Source organism: Penicillium canariense, assembly GCF_028826845.1.
Source record: "Penicillium canariense strain IBT 26290 chromosome Unknown utg000004l_segment0_segment0, whole genome shotgun sequence".
In the NCBI taxonomy this organism is placed as follows: domain Eukaryota; kingdom Fungi; phylum Ascomycota; class Eurotiomycetes; order Eurotiales; family Aspergillaceae; genus Penicillium; species Penicillium canariense.
Window position 1 is genome coordinate 3,173,204 of NW_026622731.1, and position 23,543 is coordinate 3,196,746.

General features: G+C 51.7%; 10 protein-coding genes across 10 annotated transcripts; 4 read left to right on the forward strand and 6 right to left on the reverse strand.

Annotated features, from left to right (window-relative positions):
- Nucleotides 1–253: 253 nt before the first annotated feature.
- N7482_007441 (Disease resistance protein) lies at nt 254–4,182 on the forward strand (the record flags this gene model as incomplete). Its single annotated transcript, XM_056689566.1, has 4 exons — nt 254–1,203; nt 1,266–1,963; nt 2,017–4,066; nt 4,125–4,182. The coding sequence occupies 4 exons, from the start codon at nt 254–256 to the stop codon at nt 4,180–4,182; spliced, it is 3,756 nt and encodes a 1,251-aa protein (XP_056541995.1).
- Nucleotides 4,183–4,692: 510 nt separating this feature from the next.
- Nucleotides 4,693–6,573, reverse strand: N7482_007442 (serine hydrolase domain-containing protein; the record flags this gene model as incomplete). The annotated part of the gene is made up of 4 exons (XM_056689567.1): nt 4,693–5,494; nt 5,548–5,809; nt 5,898–5,990; nt 6,045–6,573. The coding sequence occupies 4 exons, from the start codon at nt 6,571–6,573 to the stop codon at nt 4,693–4,695; spliced, it is 1,686 nt and encodes a 561-aa protein (XP_056541996.1).
- Nucleotides 6,574–8,115: 1,542 nt separating this feature from the next.
- N7482_007443 (glycoside hydrolase family 7 protein) lies at nt 8,116–9,372 on the forward strand (the record flags this gene model as incomplete). Its single annotated transcript, XM_056689568.1, has 1 exon — nt 8,116–9,372. The coding sequence occupies one exon, from the start codon at nt 8,116–8,118 to the stop codon at nt 9,370–9,372; it is 1,257 nt and encodes a 418-aa protein (XP_056541997.1).
- Nucleotides 9,373–9,623: 251 nt separating this feature from the next.
- On the reverse strand, nt 9,624–10,934 carry N7482_007444 (uncharacterized protein; the record flags this gene model as incomplete). Its single annotated transcript, XM_056689569.1, has 1 exon — nt 9,624–10,934. The coding sequence occupies one exon, from the start codon at nt 10,932–10,934 to the stop codon at nt 9,624–9,626; it is 1,311 nt and encodes a 436-aa protein (XP_056541998.1).
- A 1,031-nt stretch (nt 10,935–11,965) lies between these two features.
- On the forward strand, nt 11,966–13,035 carry N7482_007445 (uncharacterized protein; the record flags this gene model as incomplete). The annotated part of the gene is made up of 6 exons (XM_056689570.1): nt 11,966–12,230; nt 12,276–12,407; nt 12,465–12,595; nt 12,655–12,755; nt 12,825–12,865; nt 12,959–13,035. The coding sequence occupies 6 exons, from the start codon at nt 11,966–11,968 to the stop codon at nt 13,033–13,035; spliced, it is 747 nt and encodes a 248-aa protein (XP_056541999.1).
- A 175-nt stretch (nt 13,036–13,210) lies between these two features.
- On the reverse strand, nt 13,211–14,677 carry cbhC (putative cellobiohydrolase; the record flags this gene model as incomplete). The annotated part of the gene is made up of 6 exons (XM_056689571.1): nt 13,211–13,255; nt 13,312–13,553; nt 13,626–13,883; nt 13,939–14,076; nt 14,133–14,386; nt 14,439–14,677. The coding sequence occupies 6 exons, from the start codon at nt 14,675–14,677 to the stop codon at nt 13,211–13,213; spliced, it is 1,176 nt and encodes a 391-aa protein (XP_056542000.1).
- A 955-nt stretch (nt 14,678–15,632) lies between these two features.
- On the reverse strand, nt 15,633–17,065 carry N7482_007447 (uncharacterized protein; the record flags this gene model as incomplete). The annotated part of the gene is made up of 2 exons (XM_056689572.1): nt 15,633–16,944; nt 17,013–17,065. The coding sequence occupies 2 exons, from the start codon at nt 17,063–17,065 to the stop codon at nt 15,633–15,635; spliced, it is 1,365 nt and encodes a 454-aa protein (XP_056542001.1).
- Nucleotides 17,066–17,753: 688 nt separating this feature from the next.
- Nucleotides 17,754–18,689, reverse strand: N7482_007448 (uncharacterized protein; the record flags this gene model as incomplete). Its single annotated transcript, XM_056689573.1, has 1 exon — nt 17,754–18,689. The coding sequence occupies one exon, from the start codon at nt 18,687–18,689 to the stop codon at nt 17,754–17,756; it is 936 nt and encodes a 311-aa protein (XP_056542002.1).
- Nucleotides 18,690–20,373: 1,684 nt separating this feature from the next.
- On the forward strand, nt 20,374–21,408 carry N7482_007449 (uncharacterized protein; the record flags this gene model as incomplete). The annotated part of the gene is made up of 1 exon (XM_056689574.1): nt 20,374–21,408. The coding sequence occupies one exon, from the start codon at nt 20,374–20,376 to the stop codon at nt 21,406–21,408; it is 1,035 nt and encodes a 344-aa protein (XP_056542003.1).
- Nucleotides 21,409–22,122: 714 nt separating this feature from the next.
- Nucleotides 22,123–23,156, reverse strand: gcy1 (putative glycerol dehydrogenase Gcy1; the record flags this gene model as incomplete). The annotated part of the gene is made up of 2 exons (XM_056689575.1): nt 22,123–22,618; nt 22,729–23,156. The coding sequence occupies 2 exons, from the start codon at nt 23,154–23,156 to the stop codon at nt 22,123–22,125; spliced, it is 924 nt and encodes a 307-aa protein (XP_056542004.1).
- Between the last annotated feature and the right edge of the window lie 387 nt (nt 23,157–23,543).

Sequence of the window (23,543 nt, forward strand, 5' to 3'; positions counted from 1 at the left end):
TTCGTGTCTGGTTGGCTGATCGCATCCCAGGAACGCACTAGGCTGGCGCTTAGGTGCTGCGCCTCTTCCGTCCGAATGCTAGGGGGTATATGCGAAGCGCTTTGCGCTCGCACTCGAGTTTTCTTGTTGGGTTTCTCACACACCTTCCTATTCTACTCATTTACGCCTGTTAAAAGTTCGCCGCCGACCACCAGGAATCTGCGAACACGAGCCTTCACCTGAGACCTCACATGTGCCGATTGTGCGACCGAAGATGCCCAAGAAATTGAGCCGCGATTCCTACCGGGTGGGATGGATATGCCCGTTGGAGGTGGAAGAAATCGCGGCAATAAAGATGCTTGACGAGAAGCACCATGGGCTTTCGCAGCTGAACGGGGATACAAACGTTTATAATCTCGGCAGCATCAACAACCATAACGTTGTTATCGCTGGTCTTCCTCGGGCGGGGAACTGCTCTGCGGCCACTGTTGTCACCCAAATGAGGATGACATTCCCAAACCTGAAATACAGCCTGCTAGTAGGGATTGGGGGTGGTGTACCGGTCAAGACAGATTCCGGGATGATCCGTCTAGGACATGTGGTGGTTAGTGAACCTACAGGCATACACTCTGGCGTAATACAGTACGATCATGGAAAGGCGAAGGTGGGTTACTTTGAACGCAAAGGTTCTCTCGCACCTCCGCCAACAGCCCTTCTAAACGCTGCCCGGGAAGTGGCTATCCGGCGCTATCGGATCGATTATGATCCAATTTGGAAGAATTTGGAGAGAATCCAAACGAGCTGTCCAATTCATCTCTTCAAGTTCCCTGGCGCGGCGAATGACCATCTCTACCCCTCAGATTATTTACATGGGCAGAAAGGGATACGATGTGAAGATAGTGGATGTGACCCAAAGCAGCGTATCAAGCGACCGACGGACGCGGAAGATGACTCTATTGTTATACACCGAGGCACAATAGCATCCGGGGAGTCAATGATAGAGGATGCTAAGAAAAGGGATGATCTAGCGCGGAAGTATGGGGTACTATGCTTCGAAACGGAGGCGGTAGGAGCCCTAATTGATTTCCCATGTTTGGTTATCCGAGGCATCTCCGACTATTGCGATTCGCATAAAAACGACCAGTGGCAGGGCTACGCGGCGGCGGTAGCAGCCGCCTATGCCCGGCAGTTATTCTTCCACATGCCCATTGAAGAGGTGCAACGGTAAATTTCTCACTGTCTTAATATACAAAGTCATGTTTATAGCTAATTCATGAATCGCTTAGAAATCCGAACCCAACGCCTACCACTTTCGAGCTCCCATTTAATCTGTCTGAGATATCCGAAGTGACCCGGTTCATTGCACGAGAGGATCAGCTCAAGGAAATACGAACGATCCTTGACGCGGCCGTTGGACGCCGTACTGCTGTCGTGCATGGGTTAGGTGGTATAGGCAAGACGCAGCTGGCGATCGCATATATCAAGCGATATCGGTCTGATTATTCGGCGGCAATATGGCTAAATGCACTAGATGAAACAGCGTTGAAGCAAAGCTTTGCTCGTGCAGCTGAATGGATTCTACGCCATTACCCGTCCATTACATACATCGCGGGTGCTTTGGAGAACCGAGACCTAGATGAGACGGTGAAAGCGGTCAAACGATGGTTAGACGAGCCGATGAACGATCGCTGGTTGGTCGTCTATGATAACTATGATAATCCCTTATTGGGTAATCATACGGGGGAGAGCCTAAAACATACTTCCTGTATCGAGGCAGGTGCATATGGCGATGATGACGGAGATCTTGCAAAGGCTTTTGATCTTCAGACATTCCTGCCCGAGACCGACCATGGAGCCATTTTGGTGACCACACGGTCATCCATGGTAAAGCTAGGTCAGCGTGTTCCCTTGCACAAGCTAGAGGACATCAATGATAGTCTCGACGTCCTGGCTTCCGCTTCTGGCCGTGAAGATTTAAAACAAGGTAAGACTTTAGTATATAATCCAATACAAATTACTATTGCTAACATCGAGCAGAACCCGCCGCTACTGATCTTGCAAGGCAACTCGATGGACTTCCTCTAGCCCTCGCAACTGCTGGCGCATACTTGGAGCAAGTTTCGATAAGCTGTACCGAGTACCTGCAGCTGTACCGTGGATCATGGCAGCTATTACACGAAGCGACACCGCAGCTCCCGGCATACCACCAGACTTTATACTCAACATGGAATCTCTCATATAGATACATTCAGCGGCAGAGTCCAACTGCAGCTATGCTTCTCCGACAATGGGCCTACTTTGCTAGCGAAGACTTGTGGTATGAGCTGCTGGCAGATAGCGGCCCGGAAAAGCCGGAATGGCTAGGAGCCCTAACAGAGAACAAGCTCACATTTCATGCAAGCTTAAGACTTCTGTGCAGCTACGGGCTCGTAGAAGCTGATCCGACTACCATATTACACCGTGTTGAGTCACGGGGGTATAGTGTACACGGATGTGTTCATTCGTGGATGATTCATGTGTTGAACCAGGGGCTTGACAAGAAGATGGCCTGGACAGCAGTGGAATGTATAGCGGCGCATGTGCCGGGGGAAGACAAACCCGAGTTCTGGCTCATGCATCGGCGGCTTATTGCACATGCAGACAGATCTCTGGAGACACTAAGAAATATAGAAGTTGAAGATGAGGCTGCCGGGGTACTGCATTCTTTGGGTCGCCTCTACGGGAATCAAGGCCGGCTAAAGGAGGCAGAGGCGATGTTCGAACGAGCAAGGGAAGGCAAAGAGAAGGTATTAGGACAAGAACATACATCGACACTGGATACTATCAACAACCTCGGTCTCATCTACACAGATCAAGGCCGCCTAAAGGAGGCAGAGGCGATATACAAACGAGCATTAGAAGGCAAGGAGAAGGCGTGGGGGCGAGACCACACATCGACGCTATCTACCGTTCACAACCTCGGCAACCTCTATAGGAATCAAGGCCGGCTCCAAGAGGCAGAGGTGACGTATGAACGAGCACTAAAAGGCTACGAAAAGGCGTTGGGACGAGAACACACATCGACGCTGGACACCGTCAATAACCTTGGTCTTCTCTACGTAGATCAAGGCCGCCTGCAAGCAGCAGAGGCGATGTACGAACGAGCACTGGAAGGCAAGGAGAAGGTGTGGGGACGAGACCATATATCAACGTTATCTACCGTCAACAATCTCGGCAACCTCTATAAGAGCCAAGGCCGGCTCCAAGAGGCAGAGGCGATGTACGAACAAGCACTGGAGGGCAAGGAGAAGGTGTGGGGACGAGACCATATATCAACGTTATCTACCGTCAACAACCTCGGTAGCCTCTATAATAAACAAGGCCAGCGGGAAGAGGCAGAGGCGATGTACCAACGCGCACTGGAAGGCATGGAGAAGGCATGGGGACGAGAACATATATCGACGCTTGATACGGTCAATAACCTCGGTCTTCTCTACACAGATCAAGGCCGGCTCCAAGAGGCAGAGTTGATGTTACGACGAGCACTGAAAGGCTACGAGAAGGTGTTGGGAGCAGAACATATATCGACGCTCAACACTGTTAATAACCTCGGCAACCTCTACGCGAACCAAGGCTGGCCCCAAGATGCAGAGGCAGAGGCGATGTACGAACGAGCATTGGAAGGCTACGAGAAGGCGTTGGGTCGAGAACATATATCAACACTAGATACGGTCAACAACCTCGGCCTACTCTACACGGATCAAGGCCGGCTCCAAGAGGCGGAACCTATGTATAAACGAGCATTGGAAGGCAAGGAGAAGGTCTGGGGACGAGAACACACATCGACGTTATCTACCGTCAACAGCCTGGGCAACCTCTATAAGAATCAAGGCCGGCTCCAAGAGGCAGAGGCCATGTACCAACGAGTGCTGAAAGGCTACGAGAAGACTTTAGGGCCGACCTCACTTTTGACCTACATTCCTGCCTTGAATATGCTTGAAAATTTTGCCCTTCTATGTGAGGAGCAGGGAAATGTTGTTAGCGCTCTGATATATTATCGGCAGGCGCTGGATGGCGCAGAGACCGTTTTTGGAGGCCAAAGCCAAAGGTGTGCACGGCTCTCCAACCAGATAAAATTTCTACAGTGTGATGGGTGCGAAATCCAGAGACAAGAGTCCATTCGAACTGGAACAACAAAGCTGGAGACCAAATGGAGGAAATTGAGAACTTCCCTCTCAGTTATATCTAAGCCTAGATAAGCATGAATTTCCTTGCCACCTAGCTCCTAGGTCCTTGTCACATACTGCCTCCCTTGATATACTCTAGAATTCAAAAATTTGTATCGAGTTTTCTGTGGGTTTTATGTAGCTTAGGATGAGTTGAGGATTCCTGCGAGACTCAGTCGGGTTGGCAATTGTGTACGCATCCTCAAACCCGAAAATTTATTGTTGGATTGGAAACCAGCTGGAATTTTCAATGAGCATCCATCTTATAGCAGTTCCTCCTCCTCACTTGCCCATTGGCATTTTACACCTTCTAGACATATTTGAACTCATCCCTGATCAAGACTCAGGTTCCAACTGAGAGCTCATCAAAACCATCAATTAGAATTCAAAAGTGACTATAGTAGAGAACGAAGAGTCAAAAAGGGACTTCTATTTAATAAATCACAAGAATAAGTCCATACAAGCAACTTTTTGGTTTGTCAAAGCAAAGTAAAACATTCCACTCAAGTTAGCGAAGCCCTTGAACCTTCGGAAGTGTGATACGAAGAGCTCTGGGAGTAAGGCTTACTACCTCCCCGTTTTTGTTCAGATTGAACTCAAACTCCGGAATGCCAACATTTCCATAGATATAGGAGTCCAGCTCTAGCCAGGTCAGACAAGATGAAAGGATAGTACCAGGGATTGGTTGCGCGCTGAGGCCTTGGATGACTGCTGAAAAGGAAACTCGCCCAGGGCTCTTGAGACCAGTTGGTTGCAGACGCATGCTCAGCAAAGAAGGATCTTTCTGGAGCCCAGCTTTTGCTGCAAATGCTTGACCCATATCCACCGAATTGCTGATCCATTCCGTGATTTTCAGCCCTGGCTCGCCGTCCGTAACTATAGTAATGGATGAGTTAGAGGTGCCCTTATTCAGGGCATAAGTGCCAGTGAATCTCCTGGTCGCCTGGTTTTTGGCGATTTGCTCCAAAGCAGGGAGCATAATATCCGCGACCTGCTCTCCTAGTTTCAATGGCAAGGTAAAGCCCCCGGTACCGGCGGTAAGAATAGCAAAACCGATATTGTGGTCTGGGGACAATGCAAAGATAGAGTTGTACATTCCAATGTTTCCAGCTTTGGAATAGACGTCAATAAGACGGGGCTCGCTAAAAGACATAATTTCCCAGGGGTGTCCCACAGAGACCTGCAACGACGCTGTATGGGATGCTGGCTTCATCCATCGTCTTGTCATGGTGGAATCGACTAAGGTGTTGGCCAAAATGGCACGGCCGAAGGTGGCCATGTCCTTTGGTGATGAGTAGATACCTCCGGCACTATGATTATTTTAGTTAAGATGTATCTGGCAGACCGCATGTGTAAAACTTACGGGCCTGCATCTCCAATAGACAGGTTAAACTGGCTGGCGGCCAGATTCAATGGAACCACACCCAGACTAGGATCGGGCGTGTCGTAACTCGAGTGGGTCAACCCGAGCGGTTTGATTATACGCTCCATAAGAATCTCTTGGTAGGGCTTTTGGGCAATTGCTTCGAGCGCATAGCCGAGCACTTGGTAACCTGCATTGGAGTATACCGGCGTAGACGAAGTCGCTGCAATTGGCTGGGTGTCCAGTAGGCCGCGAAAGAACTCTGCAGGTACGTCAACAAAGCGGTTCACATATGTGGGAACTTTGAATGTACTGACGTTGCCTGCTGCATGGTGGAAATGGGGCATTACCGCATGGCAATTTCTCAGATATAGGAAGTGGAGGCAATCCCATCTCAGCAAGAGCTTCAGGAGGGGCGGTCTCTTTCATGTCCATAAAAGCATCTGCCGAATACTGTCAATGTCTAATCACATAGCTGCAAAGTCTGAAGATCATACAGTCCCGTGGAATGCCTGCCTGATGACTGGCAAGTTCCCCAATAGTCACTTCATCCCAATTCACATAGTCGATCTGGTCGACCTGCTCGGACCCATTATAGGGATTTCGAAGCTCAGGCACGTATTTCGATACAGGCTCTCCAAAATGTCTTGTGCCTTTGAACGTCATATAAAGTAGCATAGTCCACAGTTTGGAAATGCTACCAATACGAAACACGGTATCGTCGTTCACTTCCCGAACTCCCACCGACCCATTCCTCACCGAGTCATCGGTGTGGAAGAGGCTATATGCGGAATACGAATCACTTCCGCTAAATATCTGCACGGATATCGAGTTCCCGGAAAGCGCTCCAGATTCAATACCTTGTTTCAGTTGTGCGGTCAGGTTCTGTGTTGCTGCGACAAATATAGGGTCACTGCCGAGCTCTGTGGGAGCTGGGAAGGCGGGCCCGAAAATAGGACAAGCATTGGGTTTGGCGGCAACATAGGCACCCAGCGAAAGCAATGGCAAAAATAGAAGAGGGTTCATTACGAGGAATCAAACACCACTTTAGGATACCTGAGCAAAGAAGAGTTCCCCATGCGATGTTGAAAGTCTTTGTCGCGTACTTATAACTTAGCATTCTTAACCCTCTGGGCCAAATTTTTGGCATCGCCAGGGGCATACGAGCCTTGAACGCGAACAAAGACGGGAAGAATCCAGTACCAACCCCATCTATATTTGTGGGGCAGGCTCCCATAGCTTTCAAAGTTATTGACTGGTGGCTTCTGAGCCACTAAATAACGTTGTTCTTTGATGGCCCAGAAGGACGGCCCTCTTTTAGGCCGATCGCACGTGTCGCACATCGTTTACCGTCGGTCAAATTAAAGCCTAATCTCCTTGAACGAATTTCGGTTATTATTGTTGAAAGATCTTTCTATTATTTAAATCGTATGTTAACAGCCCCTTCTATAGTTCTTGCGTCCTGGTTTTGCCCCTCTAATATTATTGCCCCGGAAGCGAGTAGTATAGTACAGCATTAGAAACCTCACGATATTCTCTCGGGGGTAACGCGATTGCGACTTTTGTCAACACAAAGGGCAGCTTGTGCAAGGGCTGAACCCTAGAAAGGCATTGGTGATGCTCCTTTGACATTCACTCCCTTGACAGGATGAGTTGTCGAGTTGTTCGTGTTTTCGGGGTTCAAGCGCATCCACTACACCTTGATCATTGACTGAGCTGTGCAAAAAAGAAGCATTCCAGGTGAAAAGCGACCAATACCAGCTAATCTACTGGCGCTAAATAGCTGCAGTATACTCTTCAGGCATAGTCCTCTTCGTTCCAAGAGTTTCAGTGGAAGCAAAGCGGAGTGGACGAAGGGGGTGGAGCGCCCCTTTTTCCACACAAAAACACTACGGGTGCGATCTGTATTTCTGGGTCAAACCCCTCTATCTACCTAGATTTTCTGGTTTTCGCTTCTTCCGGGCAACTTCAATTGGCGCTTTTGAGTGATGGGCGGCTGAAAGGCACGAAGTTATGAGGACAGTATATATCGGCTCCCCTCCACTATGAACCGGCATTGATTCCCCCACAACACTCCACAAAAACTTCGACGTACAATTTCTGCATCCAGTTCTTTTTCAATGTATACTATTTAGAATCTCAATTTGCAATATGACTAGATGTCACGTCTCGTGGCTGGCGGAGGTGGACCCTTGACATAGGGGGAACTCGACGCGTTGGCGGCTAAATTCCTCAGGGACACCTTGAAATGCGGGGGGAGTAAACAGATCCTCATCTCGGACATTCCTCCTTTCATCACGCTGAGACAACACTTATCCGTCCGTCGGGCCGCAATTCCTTGAGGATGGCAGTCCTTTTATTGGCTATGTGGCCCTTGACGATGGTCCCTGTATGAGGATAACTCTCTCCTCTCAACTTGAAACAGGTCTCACACCACATTTACCCTTGAGCCGGAAATTTAGCTCCAGAAGGCCGTTGCGCGGATCAGTCGATTATCTCAGGCCTATATATTGCATAAAGCTCTGAGATTTGTTCAACGGCCCAAAGCACCATTGCACGAATTTCACTATGACTCGAAGCCTCCTGGCCACGGCAGCGGCCTTGGTTCACCTTGCTGTCGCGCAACAGATTGGATCAAAACCCGAAGTTCACCCCAAGCTTCAAACATGGAAATGCAGCACTCAGAGTGGTTGCGTTCAGCAAGATACTTCTGTCGTGCTAGATGCGTTATCGCATCCGCTGCACAAAGTCGGAAATAGCAGTATCTCCTGTGGGGATTGGACCAGTGGACTAAGTCCAACCCTGTGCGCGACTGAAGAATTATGCGCTAAGAATTGCGAGCTGGATGGAGTCGACTATGCTGCCCATGGGGTTAGTACCGAAGGCAGCAGCTTGATTCTTCATCAATATATGCAATCCAATGGAGTGGTCTCTGTAGTATCGCCGCGGGTCTACCTATTGGACGAGAGCGGAACCAACTATGATATGCTGAAGCTTCTGAACCAGGAACTCAGCTTCGATGTTGATGTCTCGACTCTGGTATGCGGGATGAACGGCGCGCTCTATCTCTCGGAGATGCTCCAGTCTGGTGGTCGGGGCGATCTCAATCCTGCTGGCGCGCAATATGGAACAGGATACTGTGACGCGCAGTGCCCATCGAACCCCTGGATCAATGGAGTGGCCAATGTCAACTCTGCCGGTGCATGCTGCAATGAGATGGATTTATGGGAGGCAAATGCCCTTGCAACTGGGTATACGTCTCACGCCTGCAACATCACTCGCGTATATAAGTGCACTGAGGATGAATGTGGGAGTAGTGGCGTATGCGACAAATCTGGCTGCAGCTACAACCCATATGCGCTCGGCGCCCATGACTATTACGGAAATCAGGAGACAATCGACACGACAAAAGGCTTTACTGTCGTTACTCAATTCGTGACCGACGATAATACTGCGCAAGGCACTCTGTCGCAGGTTCGACGGCTGTATGTGCAGGACGGCACAGTGATACAGAATGCTGTCGTTGACGTGTCTGGTGACGAAATTGATTCCATCACGGATGAATACTGCTCAAACTCAGCCAGCTATTTTGAGCAAATGGGTGGCCTCAAGCAAATGGGCAAAGCCATTGGGCGCGGCATGGTATTGATTTTCAGTATCTGGAATGATTCGGGAGCGTTCATGAACTGGTTGGACAGTGGAAGTTCCGGACCTTGCAATAGCACTGAAGGCGATCCCGCTCTCATCCAGGCTCAGCACCCTGAGACCTCAGTGACTTTCTCAAATATCAAGTGGGGGGACATTGGATCGACTTATTCGCATTGAACATATAATCCAAATCAAAACTTATTGGCATTTTCTTCGTGGTAAATGCGTCCCAAACTAAGTAGCATCCTTTTCCAACTTTCAATTTCCAATTTCATGTCAACGATTATTCAACATTAATGAGAGTATGCAGTTCGTGTAATCTTAAAAAATCATAAGCATCAAGTCTTCAAATCATGCAAGGCAGGCCACAGTCCCATAAGTTCCTCCTTCAATCTGTCTTCCAGTCCTCTATGTGCTCAAGACCTGATTTACTCGAGCTCACCACCAGCGGTTTTGAGATCCTTCTCCTCATGCTTGTCCTTGTTGGTGTAGTTGTCGTAGTGGGCGTTGTTCTTGTAGTTTGCACCGGGAGTAGCTTGACGGTTGTTCTGGTTGTAGCCGTTGTGGCCATTGCCATTGTAGCCGGCGTTGTTGTTGTTGTTCCAGGTGTTCTGGTCCTGGGGGAAGTTGCGGGCGCTAACAGAGCGAGTAGGAGTAGCACCGTAGCGGTTCCAGTCATCACTCTTGCACTTGTGGTTGTAGCGGTTATTGTAGTCCCCGTCATGGTCGCGGTTCCAGTCATTGTTGGATGGCCACGAGCGGGGGATCAGGGCGGAGGCAACCTCTTCAGCGGTTTCACGGTCCTCATTGTGCTCTTGGTGGCGATCGGCCTCCTCCTGCTCCCGATTGCTGTTGTACCGGTCATCATAGCGGTCGGTATCAGGAATGTAACGCGGGACGTGGACAATAGAGCTAGCAGCAGCGGCATCGTTCACTAGAGTTGGCTGGTCATAGTGGGTGATGCCAGGGGCGTGTACGCCGACACCGGGCACGATATCACGCTTCTGGTTTGCGTGCCACTGGCCATTGACATCCGTCCAGCCACCTTGGCTGTTTTGGTTGTTATTGTTGTTGTTGGGGTTGTTGTGCCACACTCCATTGGCATCCGTCCAGCCCTGACTGTAGTCAGTGGAGTGCCAGACACCGTTGGCATCCGTCCAGCCGGCTCCATTCTGGGTGTTCTGGTTATTCTGATGCCAAACACCATGAGCGTCTGTCCAGCCACTCTGACTGTTCTGGTTGTTCTGATCATAAGGCCAGTTGCGAGCGTGGATGCCAGTGCCGGGAATACCCACACCAGGAACACCGACTCGAGGAAGACCGACACTGGGGGCTCCAACGCCAGGGACGCCAAGATTGCCGTGATTGCGGAGTTCCTCCGCATTCAGAGACTGACTGGGGAAAGAGCGACGCTGCCATTGGTTGTTGTACTGTCCATTCCGATTCCAGTTGTTGTTCGGGTTCCCGTCATTGTCGCGCCACTGGCCATTTTGATAGTTGCCATTCTGACCATTCTGCCAACTCTGGCCATTCTGATACTTTTGGCCATTCTCATTCCAGCCGACCTGGTTGCTGCCTTGGTTGGGAATGAAGTTGCCGTTCTGATCATAGTGGCCCTTTCGATATTGTCCACTCGGATCCCACTGACCACCCTGGTCGTTGGGGTCGACGGGAAGCGCGAGAGCCGCAAAGGGAGAAACGGCCAAAAGGAGAAGGCCGTTGATCACAGTGTAACGCATCGTGGAGGTAGAGGCTCGAATATAATGGATAGTAGAGTAGAGAGTCTTATGCCTTTTGCTCTTGGTATCTGGTGATCTCGAGAAATACTTTGGCTTGAGATGAAGAACAGCTAGAGGGGTCGAAATCGAGCTCGTATTTATACTCGAGCAGAGCAGAGCTCGCCAAGCTCCAAGCCTCTGAATTACGTATGTCACCACAGCACCAAGAGCTCTTCAGAGCTGTTGACTCTGATGTTTGGGCTCGGCGTGCACATCACATCATTGAGTTTTGCTGGGCAGTGGGAAGTTCCCTGCAAGGGACGGCCGTCGAACTTGGAGCCCAGAATCGTGCTGCCTTGCGGGGGATAGGAAAGTTCACGATAGACACGCTGCAGAATAATTTCAGAGGTCTGCGACGACCAATTTAGTATGAGAGAAATTTGATGCCTTGCACTAGGTGTCTTGCTCAACAGCGCTTTGACTGTCCATGCTGGACCTGATGAACCTCGCATGAAGCGGCAAGAAATCGCCTGGCGGAAGCGTCGATCATCCCTAGAAGAGGCTTAAGCGCATTCCAATCGGTCTTCTCTGCTTGAAAGTGGCTATGCTTTGCAGATTCCTGGGGGTTTGACAAGACATTTTACGCCATTGTGCCCGTGGAAGTCGATTGTCGTCGCGTTCATCCGCATGGCTCCTCTCTGGGGGTGGCTTCGGATCAGCCATGCATCACGCCCCACGGGGGTGCTCATGGGACCAGAAGAAAAAACGTGTAAGACATGCAGGGGGGGGTGATTGCGTCAATACTACTTGCGATGACTTTGTAATTCACAGAGGAAGAGCTGAACAGCTCAAGGATTGCGTGGCATGCAACAGGAGTTGCGGTCTGGGTGTCGGTTGGCCTCGGCCTCACCCTTTCAAAGCCAGAAGATAATTATTTAGGGCAAATCTAGATTTCCTCAGGCTGCATTGCTTCTCTCGTTCTTTTTCTTCTTCTTCTTCTTCTTCTTCTTCTTCTTCTTCCTCTCATGAAGTTTTGGATCAATTAATCGAATATGAATATGCTGGGAGACAAACCTCCTGATTTGGAAGACCGCGACTATAACCCACATGAGCGACTCCTACTAGAGGAGCAAGGCCAGCTCTGGTCTAGAGATGATGGAACAGATAGCTGCAGCTTGCTAGCATCTAGTCTTCTTCATTTGACAGCATTGAGCATATTCTTCCTCGTCGGAACACTGTTCGGCTTCTTCTGGAGGGCCGACCTCAATGGCCTCTGTAGTCGACATGTCTCCCAATACTGTGAGTTCAAAGTGAACGGTTAGTCCACCAGTAACTAGTCCCCGTATTAATAGGTAATTATAGCCTCGGTGATCAAAGAAGTGGGAATAGAGTATCATCTACAGGAATTCAATGGGTGGCTTTTGAAGGAAAACGTCTTCCGGCAGGATGCAAGCCCCGAGGTTGATGCAGCATGGGAATCTCTTGGAGTCAAGTGTAAGCTCTCATCTCTCGTTCAATGTGTTCTCAGCAATGTATAGCATGTTCTCCTAGACCGAGCGGTTCGCATACCCCCTCAGGAGGCGGAAGAGTCTGATCTTGCCCGCGATCAAGCCAAGATTCGCGATAAATACGGCGGAGGCTATCCAGCAAGTATCAAAGGCCTTCACCATCTTCATTGCTTGGTAGGCCGGCCAACATTTGCCCCATTCATCATGGTGCCTTGCTTACTGCTTTTTGTTAGAACCTCTTGCGAGAGTCCCTCTACTACAATTACGATTACTACCAGGTTAAAGGGGACGGGAGCTTTCGCGAACAACGCCTCAATTGTGCGCCGCCATATGTGTAAGTACTCTTCTATCTGCACTGACTATCCTATCATACATCCAACTAACTTAAGTAATCTATGTGCAGCGCACTGTTTAGATGTCCTTCGGCAGCAACTTATGTGTACCGTGGGTGTTAGGCCAGGTCTGAAGTTAAACCCGGGGCCGTTTGTCGACTTCAATACCTGGCATAAATGCAAGAACTTTAACGCGATCCGTCAGGGGCAGAAGGAAAACAGCTACCCGCATACCCCCCAGAGGATTTTCCGGAGCCCGCTGCGCCCGGAGACACAATTTAGAAAGAGATGCCGTGAGCAATGACAGCTATCTCAGGATGATGATCATGAGTAGGGCAATGCTGCGACGAGTTACGTTGCTTCGCAAATTTCTAGTCTCAAATACTGCTTGATTGCCAAGTTGTGACGACTACCTGATAAATTTGCTCAACGATCAGATTCTCCACGTTCCGATCTCTTAGAATGCGGGGTTCGCATTTGCCACCAGCTGCGCAAAGTAGGCCTATACATAACTAGTCAGTAAACGTAACTTGCACCCTATTCGGGTAATAGTGTTACCTGGAACCAAGTACCAGCCTCGGGTGCGGGCTGAAGAGCATCGCTGTATCCGCAGTGGGCATCATAGCGAGTAGAAGAAGAATCCGAGGTACCATCACTCTCACCACCAGGCTTAACCCAGACAAAGGCGTCTTCCAGGGAATCGCCGGTGTTGGTAGTCGGGCGAACGCCAAAGCCAGTGCCTTTTACATTGCACCAGTCACCCCAAGCATTCTGCTGTGTGGGTTGGACCCCATTTCGTCCTTTATAAACAGATCAGTCGATGGCCCGACATAACTGACGGTACAAGCAGATTGAAAGACTTGGCAGCTCACCGGTGTCAGTAATGAAATGAGCATCCCAGCCCGCGCTCTGCAGCAAGGGGGCAAGCGCATTGACGTATTTCTTCTCGTCGCAGTTTGAATCACCTGAAGTGTATGACGGACAAGTGTTGAGGGACCAGCCATTGTAGTTTGCGACATTAGTCGCCAGGCCTCGAAGGGCAGCAGGCTGCGATGCATTATTGTAGACCTGGGCGAAAAGTGTAGCTGCTGGGCTCAGATTGGCGGGCCAGCCCAGCCATCCGGCATGTCCTGAACGGAGACGTGAGTATGGTACCGAGTCAACGATAGTGGTTATCTTATTTACCAGCGTCAATATACATGGCCACATTATCCAGGTTCAGCTGCGTGATCGCGTAGTTGACACCTTCAAGGTAAGCATCGTGGGCATTTGCGCACTTGGACACAGCCATGTTAGTAACGAGGTTTGCCAGGCTGTCAGGTTCTACGACTAACGTTAGAAAGATGTCAAATATTACGAAAATATCGATGAATACTCACCGATGACCAAGATAGTGTGGACATCAGAGTATGTCGTAAGAGTGGCCTTGATATTGTCGATGTAGGTCTTGTACTTCGCGAGACCACCATCGGCAATAGAGTATTCTCCATTGCTAGCCAGAGCAGCACAGTCACGATCTGGCAAGTCGTATACAACAAATTGGCCAGCATAAGGAGGGCTCGCGCCAGCAGCATTCTTTGCCTTGATGTCAGCAAGGAAATCTCCCATCGTCGACACTTTGTCTGCCGTGTCACTGTGAGAGGTCATCAGTCGATGGAATCACACATCGCCAAGGTAAAACGAACAGCCAGTAGAATGACGGGACATTTGCCGCTGAGCTCGCAGCAGCTTTTGCGGTACCCGTCATAGAGGGCAGAGCTGAGGCTGAGACCTCAGATGCGTAGTACGAGTTTGCATAGAGCTGATATCCCGAGAAGGGATTGCCAGTAGATGCCGCAGCAGTAACGGTGCTTGCTCTCGCGTTCATGACACCAGCAGCAACCGAGTGGGCCAACAGGGGCACAAGAGAGAGAAAAGATCTCATATTGATATTTTGACCGCCGGTGGATGACTAGTTATCAAAATTTCCCGTTGCCAGCTACAGGCCTTGCCCTTGTTTCTGGGTTATTCACAATAGGGACGAGCTCAGCAGCTTTGCAGCGCATTATATACCTTTACATCCCATCTAATGGCTCGACACAAGGCCGGCATTGTGACCCGGTCGCCGACGCCCCATGCCTAATCAAATCAGGGTCCAACGCCATGTACCCTGAACGGTTGGTTAGATGAGACGAGAGTCGACTTTCGGCTAAAGTGAAATGAGACCTCGATGTCCTGTAGAAGTATGAAATTAACCAGGAACCACGTGTAAACAGAGCAGAAGCCAAGCACGTTTCGCGCGGACAAGAGTCCCCGCCCCAAAAATGGACATGTTGGGTCGATCTTCACGAGTCCCGTTAAACCCTTGGACCAAGGGACAAATGGACATTAGGATTATATCCAGCACGGCCTATGGGCCGAACCCTGGAGAGTTTAGTCACGGAAGAATTTTGCATATGGTTTCAAATGGTGTCATAGCTTGAATCCCATTTTACCTGCGGAATGCCATTACTACGTGGCGGCAGGGTTTAGGCGTGAAGTGGGGAATCCGGGGGAATTAGCTTCTTCAGGGGCTTGAAGATGTGGGGAGACTTACGCCAACGCTCGAAGATTTGGTGGTTTGGAGGGGAGGAGGGCAAATAACCACCGTCCAGATCTACTTGACGAAATATGAAGATGGTTTTGTAGCAAGATATGATAATTGAATATATTGTGAATATCGTTGAAAATGACAAGTAGGAAAATATCAAGAGAGTGAGTGGGGTGGTATCGCGCTATCGAGTTTCTGGATCCGGCCTAACCTGAATCAAAGCCAAAAAAAAAAAAAAAAAAAAAAAAAGGAAAAGACGTAAAATGAAGAATGAGAAAAAAAGGACATATCGGGTCTGAGCGTGGGCTACTCAGCGCTGCGCACGATCGCATTCGGCCAAGAACTTGTAGATCCCCTCAACACCGTCGTACTCCGGGGTAGGCTCCAGCACACCAGCGCCGGAGGATTCCGGCCAATACTGGCGGTCTCCGAGCTCACTGATGTTTATACTTGAGTACGCGGAGGGCGAGGATGTCCATGGGTTGCTGCCAAAGAGTTCTTTGTCTTCGAAACTGATCGCGTTGCCGGAGTCATGGCCTGAATCCCCCGTGAAGGGACTGCCGAATTCTGGAGTAAGCATGCAGTGCCAATTTATGTCATTGGAGCACTGAGTCTTTGGCCTCGAGGCCTTCTCGAATAAGTATTCTGTGTCGGACGAAGCAGCTACGCTAGGGGCGAACGGGAACAGTAAAGCCAGATCAACGCCTGTGCGCAGGTTGAAGTCTTCATCCTGGAAGATTCGGCCTCGTTGGACACCAACTTCGTCGCATAGGCGTTCGACCGTCTCCGCATCGCAACCGGGGAACCGTACGCGGATAGTTGACCGGTCATGGAGAGAGGTCGGAAGGTCACCAAGGGTGGAGAGACGCTTAAGGTCATTCAAAACGGTAGCAAAGTCCTTGAGAGCGCGAGCGAAATCCGCAGAGAGCAGGTCCATTAGACCATCTGAGTTGAGAGTCGCGACAGCCTCGGATCCGGTCTTCTTGTGCACAGCGCTGAAAGCACCGAAGGCGGTGATGGTGGGAGACAGCTGGAAGTCAATGTTTGAGCCAGGGGCGTTGCGAGGGATACCCGTCATCTTGCGGCCGGCTTGATCCTGCAGAACACTGACTGCCTTGTAGCGCTTCTCGCCGGTATGGGGATCGATGCCATCAAAGCGGACTTTCTGACCAGACAGGAAGAACACGCGGACGCCCTGGGATACATTCTGGATTACCTGTGCAGGGGCGGCAGGCCCGTGAGAGAAATACCGGGCTCCGCCAAATCGTCCAGCCCCAACGGCATATCCGCCCGCAGTGCGACCCAGAGTCCCTCCGGTCAAGTTGGGACGGAGGGTAGACGCAAAAGGTGCGCGACTCGTAAGTCGGCTAATTTTGGAGGCGACGCGACCGGTCTTGTATGCACCAATGTCGGCCTGGACACCAGATCGGATGGCAGAGACGAAGGCATCAGCGGCACGGGTGGAGAAGTGGCGGCTCCGGGCCTGTCGGATGGCAGCGACTCGATTGATGGGCTGGCGAGCATTGATGCGGGCATAAGCTGGTTGGTATCGTAGCGTAGCATGTTGTGTAGGTTCTGGTAGTTTGGCTCTTATGGCCTTGGAGGCTTTCTCATAGGCAAACCTGAAGGAACACGGGGTTAGAGGATGACTCAGATCAATCTGGGCGTCTGGAAATCGAGGTCAACGTACCTTGCTGCTCTCCATATTTTGGGGAGCAACAGGTGCCCAGGGGCAGGCGCCATGTTGACAGTTCGGAGATAGAATAGCACGCCGGGGAGCGTGAGGTGGATGAGAGAGGAGTGCCTGATGACGCGGGAGGAAACGGGCTTTATCAGTCCGCCCCAGGCCGCTTTCCCCAGTGGCGGTGCAGCGCCAACATGTGACTCCACATGATTGGCGTCGAGTGGCTGGTGTGTTGTGGAGCCGCCCCACTTGGGTGCAGAGTGTGCAGTATACGATCTACGAAGTATTCTTGGGACGAGGTCATCGAACAGAGTCTGGGAAATATCGAAAGGCCTGAAGACGAGTCATGTATCCAGTTTATAGTTTCCGTAAAGCCGACAATGACCGTATGTCAATCATGTGTGGAGTTTCATGTCGAGCAGCTGGAAGAATTTTTTTCAGTGATAGCAATAAGAGTGTTGTCGAGTCCAAAAAAAACCTCGGCGAAGTGATATATCCCACAGTAGGAACAAACAGATGAGGTGTTGGCCAGTAGTAGCTTATATCCCCCCATACTAGTTAGCCATGTTATCGGAAGTAACTACAGTAATGCCCGATACCACGAGGGAGGCATCCTGCCAGTAGGAGAGAGTGGAGCAGCAATGGGTATAAAATGAGTACCATCAGATAGCATCTGGAAATGTGAGTTTTTGGATCTTTCCCGCGCTAAAAATCCCTAGCTTCGCTACCCGGAAATCGTTGCTCTCTTCACTTGCAGTTTGGTTCGGCAATTCTCACCACGTCGGTGTCGCCGGAAGCCACTCGAGAAAACCCGCTGAAGTCTGTCAGCTCATGCTCCTGTCCATTCGCACGAGCAGGGCTTCTTGATGGCTGCCAATCATCTTCCGAGAATGCTTGATCTGGTCGCACCAGGGCGATGAGACGATTGAGGACGGCAAACTCCAACTTCAGCTTGATGCTGTACACCAGGGACTTGAGAGTGGTTTGAATCACGAAGTAGTTCAGAAACTCCATAACCAACAGCACCACATCCATCAAGATAATGAAGATATTGATGGATAGTACCAGCCACATGGTCTGTCGATGAGAGCGATGAATCCGGGAACTCGGGGGCACGACGCGCAGGTTCCGAATCGTCTGCATGGCATAGAGGCCAGAGATAATGAATTCTTGCAGGGAAAAGCCGATCAGCTGGATACGCTCCATGATTGAGTAGGCCTGATTCCATCTGTTGTTTCCGTCGAAATTGGAGCCATAGGTGGCAATGGTCGTGGGGACATGCAGGATAATCGCATTGGTGATGATCATGATTAGGACGCGACGGAGAATTTTGGGGTCATGCACGAGCAGATTCAGGCGAGAGTAGAGCACGATCGCCTGGCCAGTGACCATAAAATACCAACCGATCGTGGACAAGGTGAGGGAAAACCAGAGCGGTGCCAGGCTCCGATATTTCAAGAGGAAGCTGACGGCCTGTGGAACCACCCCAAGCAGGCCGCTCAGCAGCAGGCTCCAGAAGTAGAGACCACGCCAGTGTCGAAATGTACATAAAATGAGGACGACGAGCTCCAGCGAGTTGTACAGCGCGATGCTCAGCAATGTCGTAAAACTCACGATCAACAGGGAGCTTTGGCCAGTGTATGCGCCAACCATCCCGTCCACGACGGATGACGGGTCAGACATGGCGCAGCGAACCTGGACGGTCGGACCCGATCAGAGCGGAGCGAAATTGCGAGTGTGCCCATGAAGTGCGACAAGTCGTGTTTGGAAGCGAGCAATGTGCAGGTATGAGAGAGAGAAAGGCACGGGGTGGACGTGAGGGTTCCGTGTCAATATCCACATAAGCAGGCCAGAAATCCGCTGCGCCGGTTTTCTTCACGAACTGCCCGGGCGTGTCTACTCTTGCCCTCTCATCGATTCCCTGCTCTCTCTGTCAGTGAGGGTAGCACGGAACACCCTCGCTCGAATCCTGCAATGAGTGCGCAATCTCACGTCTACTCTCTGTTCTGTTCCTGGGCCTCCCACGAAGTTTATACCCCGCTCCGTTCAGCCGAGGGCTAAATGTCGCTCACCTTTAAACTAAGCGACACGCCCCCTGAATCCAACACCAGCCACACTTGCACGTCCCTTTTTATTCCGCGACGTCCAGTGAGCAGACTCCCACGTTCTTCGTCGGCCGAGCCATCCCCCGGACATCTCCTTGGTCTTCACGCACACTCCACCTGCTCGTGAGGCGGAGAACCCCTGGAGTTGAGATCGGGGCCAATGAAACCCATGGCCCTGGGAACCCTCGGTCGCATGTCGTTTCAAGGCTGCAGATCGCCTGTAGCAACGATGGTGTCGATGTTGTGTTTACTGGATTGACGAACATCTCCGGGTCGGCTGGTGGTGTCTTTCAACTCCTCCACCAGCCATCCCCGAGACATACACGAAGGCATCAGGCTGCCATTCCACAAATCAAATTGTGTCTCACCCCGACACTCCGCTAGACCCCTGTGATAGCGGTGATTTGGCGCGCATATGATCAAGCCCCCCGAAACGAATTGCGTAATCCTCATTAAACTACTAGCCACCTGCGCCACAAGTCGAGAGAAATTGCAGGGGAGAAAGCGATCTTTGATCCCCCATCGCCCACTGTATAAAAGCAGACGGACTCTTTGATGATAGATTGGTGGAAGTCCCCATGCCGAAAGGGTCGAGGGTCTGGGAGCAAGCGCTGATCAGGCAACCCCGTGGGGAATCGGCGAGCTTCCCCGGCCATCAAGCCCAGTTGTGGCCTGTGCTCTGGACGGGCCCAAGCTCGTCCCTGGATCCACGTGGGAGTGTTTCCAGCATCGGGCCATAACGGTAGTTCGAGCTGGGATCGACGAGCTATTTCCGTCACTTGAAAATTTCAAACCCCTTGGTGGCGTTTATGGCCGGTTCTCACATCCGAACGGGTAGCGTGCAAATTCCACGCGCTACGCGGGTCCCGTCGCTGGTCGGTATTCTCCTCCGAATGCTAGCGCCTGAGGCTTCTGGGGCCCGTGTCGGACCAACTCGCACAGAAGCAAAGAAAATCCAGTCTAGACCGACGAATTGAAATTTCGCCACTCGGCATCACAACACCCAAGCGCTTGATATGCATGGTCAGGCGGAATGCTGCTGCTGGACTAATCCCGAAGCGGGTCAGGGCAATCGAGTGCATGTCTAGCGGTGGCGAGAGCCGCAGTGGTATACAGAACCGAGCCGTCTAGCAAACACCGTGAGGTTTTCTTTCCAATTCCAAGGGCCGCGAGTCTGCTGGCTCCTTCCCATCTTCGTCCTTGTGTGTGTTATGGCAGAGGAATTCCACTGTTTCCCTCAGCTGCCCGCGGAAGTCCGTCGCATGGTCTGGAAAGAATGTCTGCCGAAACGTCGCGTCTTTGATACCATGCTGCCATGCTTCGTCTACGAGAACTCGACCTGTCGGGGAAATGGTTGGGCGTCCCGAGAAGGCTGGAGAGCGCCCATTATCACCCGGGTCTGCCACGAGTCGCGCGCGATCGCGTTCGAAACAGGCCGGGTGCTCTTCCCTGAGGACGACCCCAATGTACCCGCCTACATTGAGAGCATGTGGTCCGACTCCACGACCGATATCGTGGCTCAGTACTGGCGCCCTGGGCTCGAGAGTGTCGTTTATTGGGCGATCGACGACCCGGACCCGTATCTCTTTCACTACGCATCTCGCTATCAAGGGGCAATGATCGCCGAAGAGCGGCTCCAGGCGGCTTTGCAATCGACGAACACGTCCGACTGGACGATCCTCGCGCGGCTGAAGGACTGCTACGTCTGTCTGGCCAACCCCGTCATGATCCATCTGACCCGGAGGGAAATGCTCGCGTCGCAATTATTCGGTCGCCTAGGAGAAGAATACACCCAGCTGATCGACCCGGCCGACCAGCAAACCTTGAAGAAATTCCACCAGCTGGCGCGGACCTCGAGCCAGCAATTACCAGAGACCATGAAGTTTTTCGACCAACTCTGCACCCCATCATTCCAGTCCCAAATGCACACCTGGAGTCACGACACCATGTCCCATTGGATTTGGAAAGAATGGCTGAAAGAAAAACAGACGAATTTCAGCGGGATCGCGCGCCCCGACTTGATCTGGATGGGACCGCCAACGCCAACGAACGGCCGGCCGTTCGACCCGCTTTCGCCGCACTCTTTCACCCAACAGGGCCTTTTCGTCCCTAATCTCTTGGATGCGAGCCGCTTCTCATACAACGGCAACCACCCGTGGGTGAGAGAGAAGCTGGCCGCAGCCCCCCGGTTCTACCCCCGCATTATGATCCGCCCTTGCATTCAGCAATGTTGGCGTCCTCGAACCCCGCCGCGACGAGGCCGACCACGAGGACATTACCGAGCGGGAGGAAGATGACCTGACCCTTTTCTTTTGTGTTTCCTTTCTCTCTTTGCCGAGCCATGGTGGAGCTGCCACTCGAGGGAAACCCGGTGTGGTATTCTCGAACGGGCGACTCTGTACCGCCATGGCCCGCTCTGGGTCGTGCAATGGGTCGCGAAGGCGTTGGGGCCTCTGATCACATCTCATCTCCAAGCGTACACGATGCACACCCATAACAGACCTTTTGCCTGTGGTTAGAGCTATGAGTATCTAAGCGCAGATGTGTGCAGGCATTCCCGCTACTTCTCTCCACTGCCTTGCCTCCGCCACACGGCCGGCATAGTGATATCTCTCCGCAGATCAGAGAGAACATCGACCTGGCCCCAAGCATGTCCTACCTTTGAATGGGGGACCCGATAGCGGTCAACCTGTCTGCATGACCTTTCTCCTGGCATTGTCACGCACCACGGCACAGGCCATGCTACGGCGCGGTCCTTGGACCGCACTGCCGTGTGCAATCCCATCACTTGTACTTTTTACTCCATGGATCATGGAATCAGATGGATGCCAGCATTCATGTACTGGGTGAAATAGGGAAGTGGTAATACATAACGATTCACGAAGAGTCGCCAAACAAAATCCAATGGTCTTGGTATCTAAATCCTATGTACTCATCAAAGCATCATCATATCCGCGGGGTGTAAGGAAGCTTTTATCCTTTTTTTTAAGCCAGCAAAAGTCCCCTAGGCTCTACTCGTCATCGCCAAAGAAAACCTTAATAGGCAGCCAATCATCCCCACAAACCTTGAACCGATCCTTCAGGTTGTCCAGCTGGTTCACCTCCTCCTCCGACAAAGTCCACCCATCAATCTCAAAGTTAGCCTCGATGCGCGCCTTGCTCACAGACTTGGGGATGACGCTCCAGCCCTTCTGGATGCCCCACACCAGCAGCACCTGCTGAGGGGTCTTGCCCTTCTTCTCGGCGAGTGCCAGCAGGGTGGGGTCCTTGTAGAGCGGGGAGTTGGTCGAGCCGAGGCACGAGTAGCCGGTGCAGTGGATGCCCTTGGAGGCGTTGTAGGCGACCAGCTTGGGCGAGGGGTTATTGGGGTGCAGCTCGATCTGGTTGACGGCGGGGACGATCGTGGTGGATGGGTGGTTGAGGAGAATCTCCAGGTTCTTGATGCCAAAGTTGGAGACGCCGATGTTGCGGACTCTGCCGGTGGCGGGCAGCTTTTGCATGTCTTGCCTGTGGTTCGGGGCGTGAGTTTTAATGTTTCCTGCAGCAAGTTTGGGTTTGGGTGGGGGAAGTCTAGATAAGATAGGATGGGCCGGGGGCCGGTTGGGTGTGGAGCTTACCAGGTCTTGATGAAGTCCCAGTCGGGCAGGTGCTTAGACTTGTCGTTGGGGTCGGTCGAGCTGGGCCAGTGCACCAGGTACAGGTCGACGTAGTCCACGCCCAGGTTCTTGAGGGAGGACTCAATACCCTTTTCGACGCAGTGGTGCCAGGTGTTGTCCAGCTTGGTGGTGAGCCAGATTTGGTCGCGCGGCACGCCGGAGTCGCGGATGCCCGCACCAACCTCGGCTTCGTTTTCGTACGCCAGGGCCGTGTCGATGTGGCGGTAGCCCTTCAACAGGGCGTCCTTGACGGCCTCGCGGACCTCATTGGGCTGGGACTGCCAGGTACCCAGGCCGATAGCGGGGATCTTGGCGCCGGTGTTAAGGGTGTAGGTCTTTCTGGAGAGGAGAGAAGAGAAAAAGTTCAGTGATCGTGTGCGCGGAGGCATATCGGGCGTGAGGGGAGCTTACTGGGTGTGCTGGTTCGACATGCTGGCGGTGCTGGGAAAAGGCGGGGTGGTGAAGGGCAAATGGTGTATCTCGAAAAAAGCAGCTAGGAATAAAGAGGGCAATCGCAGGGTCTTTTATAAGCACCAAGGCGCGCAAAGCGCAAACCAGTCGGAGCATTGCGACATAAAAGCGGGCAGGTCCACGCCGCGAGAATGTCACTGTGGAGGAGCAGACTCTATCTTGTGGTGTCAAATGTGGAGAACTAACTTTCCCTCCCCTGTCTTTCTGCGCCGCGCAGTCAGAAGTAGATGTACTTCGCGGAGTTTCGGTGAGAAGAGCGACTATCAGCGACGATCACTTCGGTTGAATATGCGAACAGTTTCCCC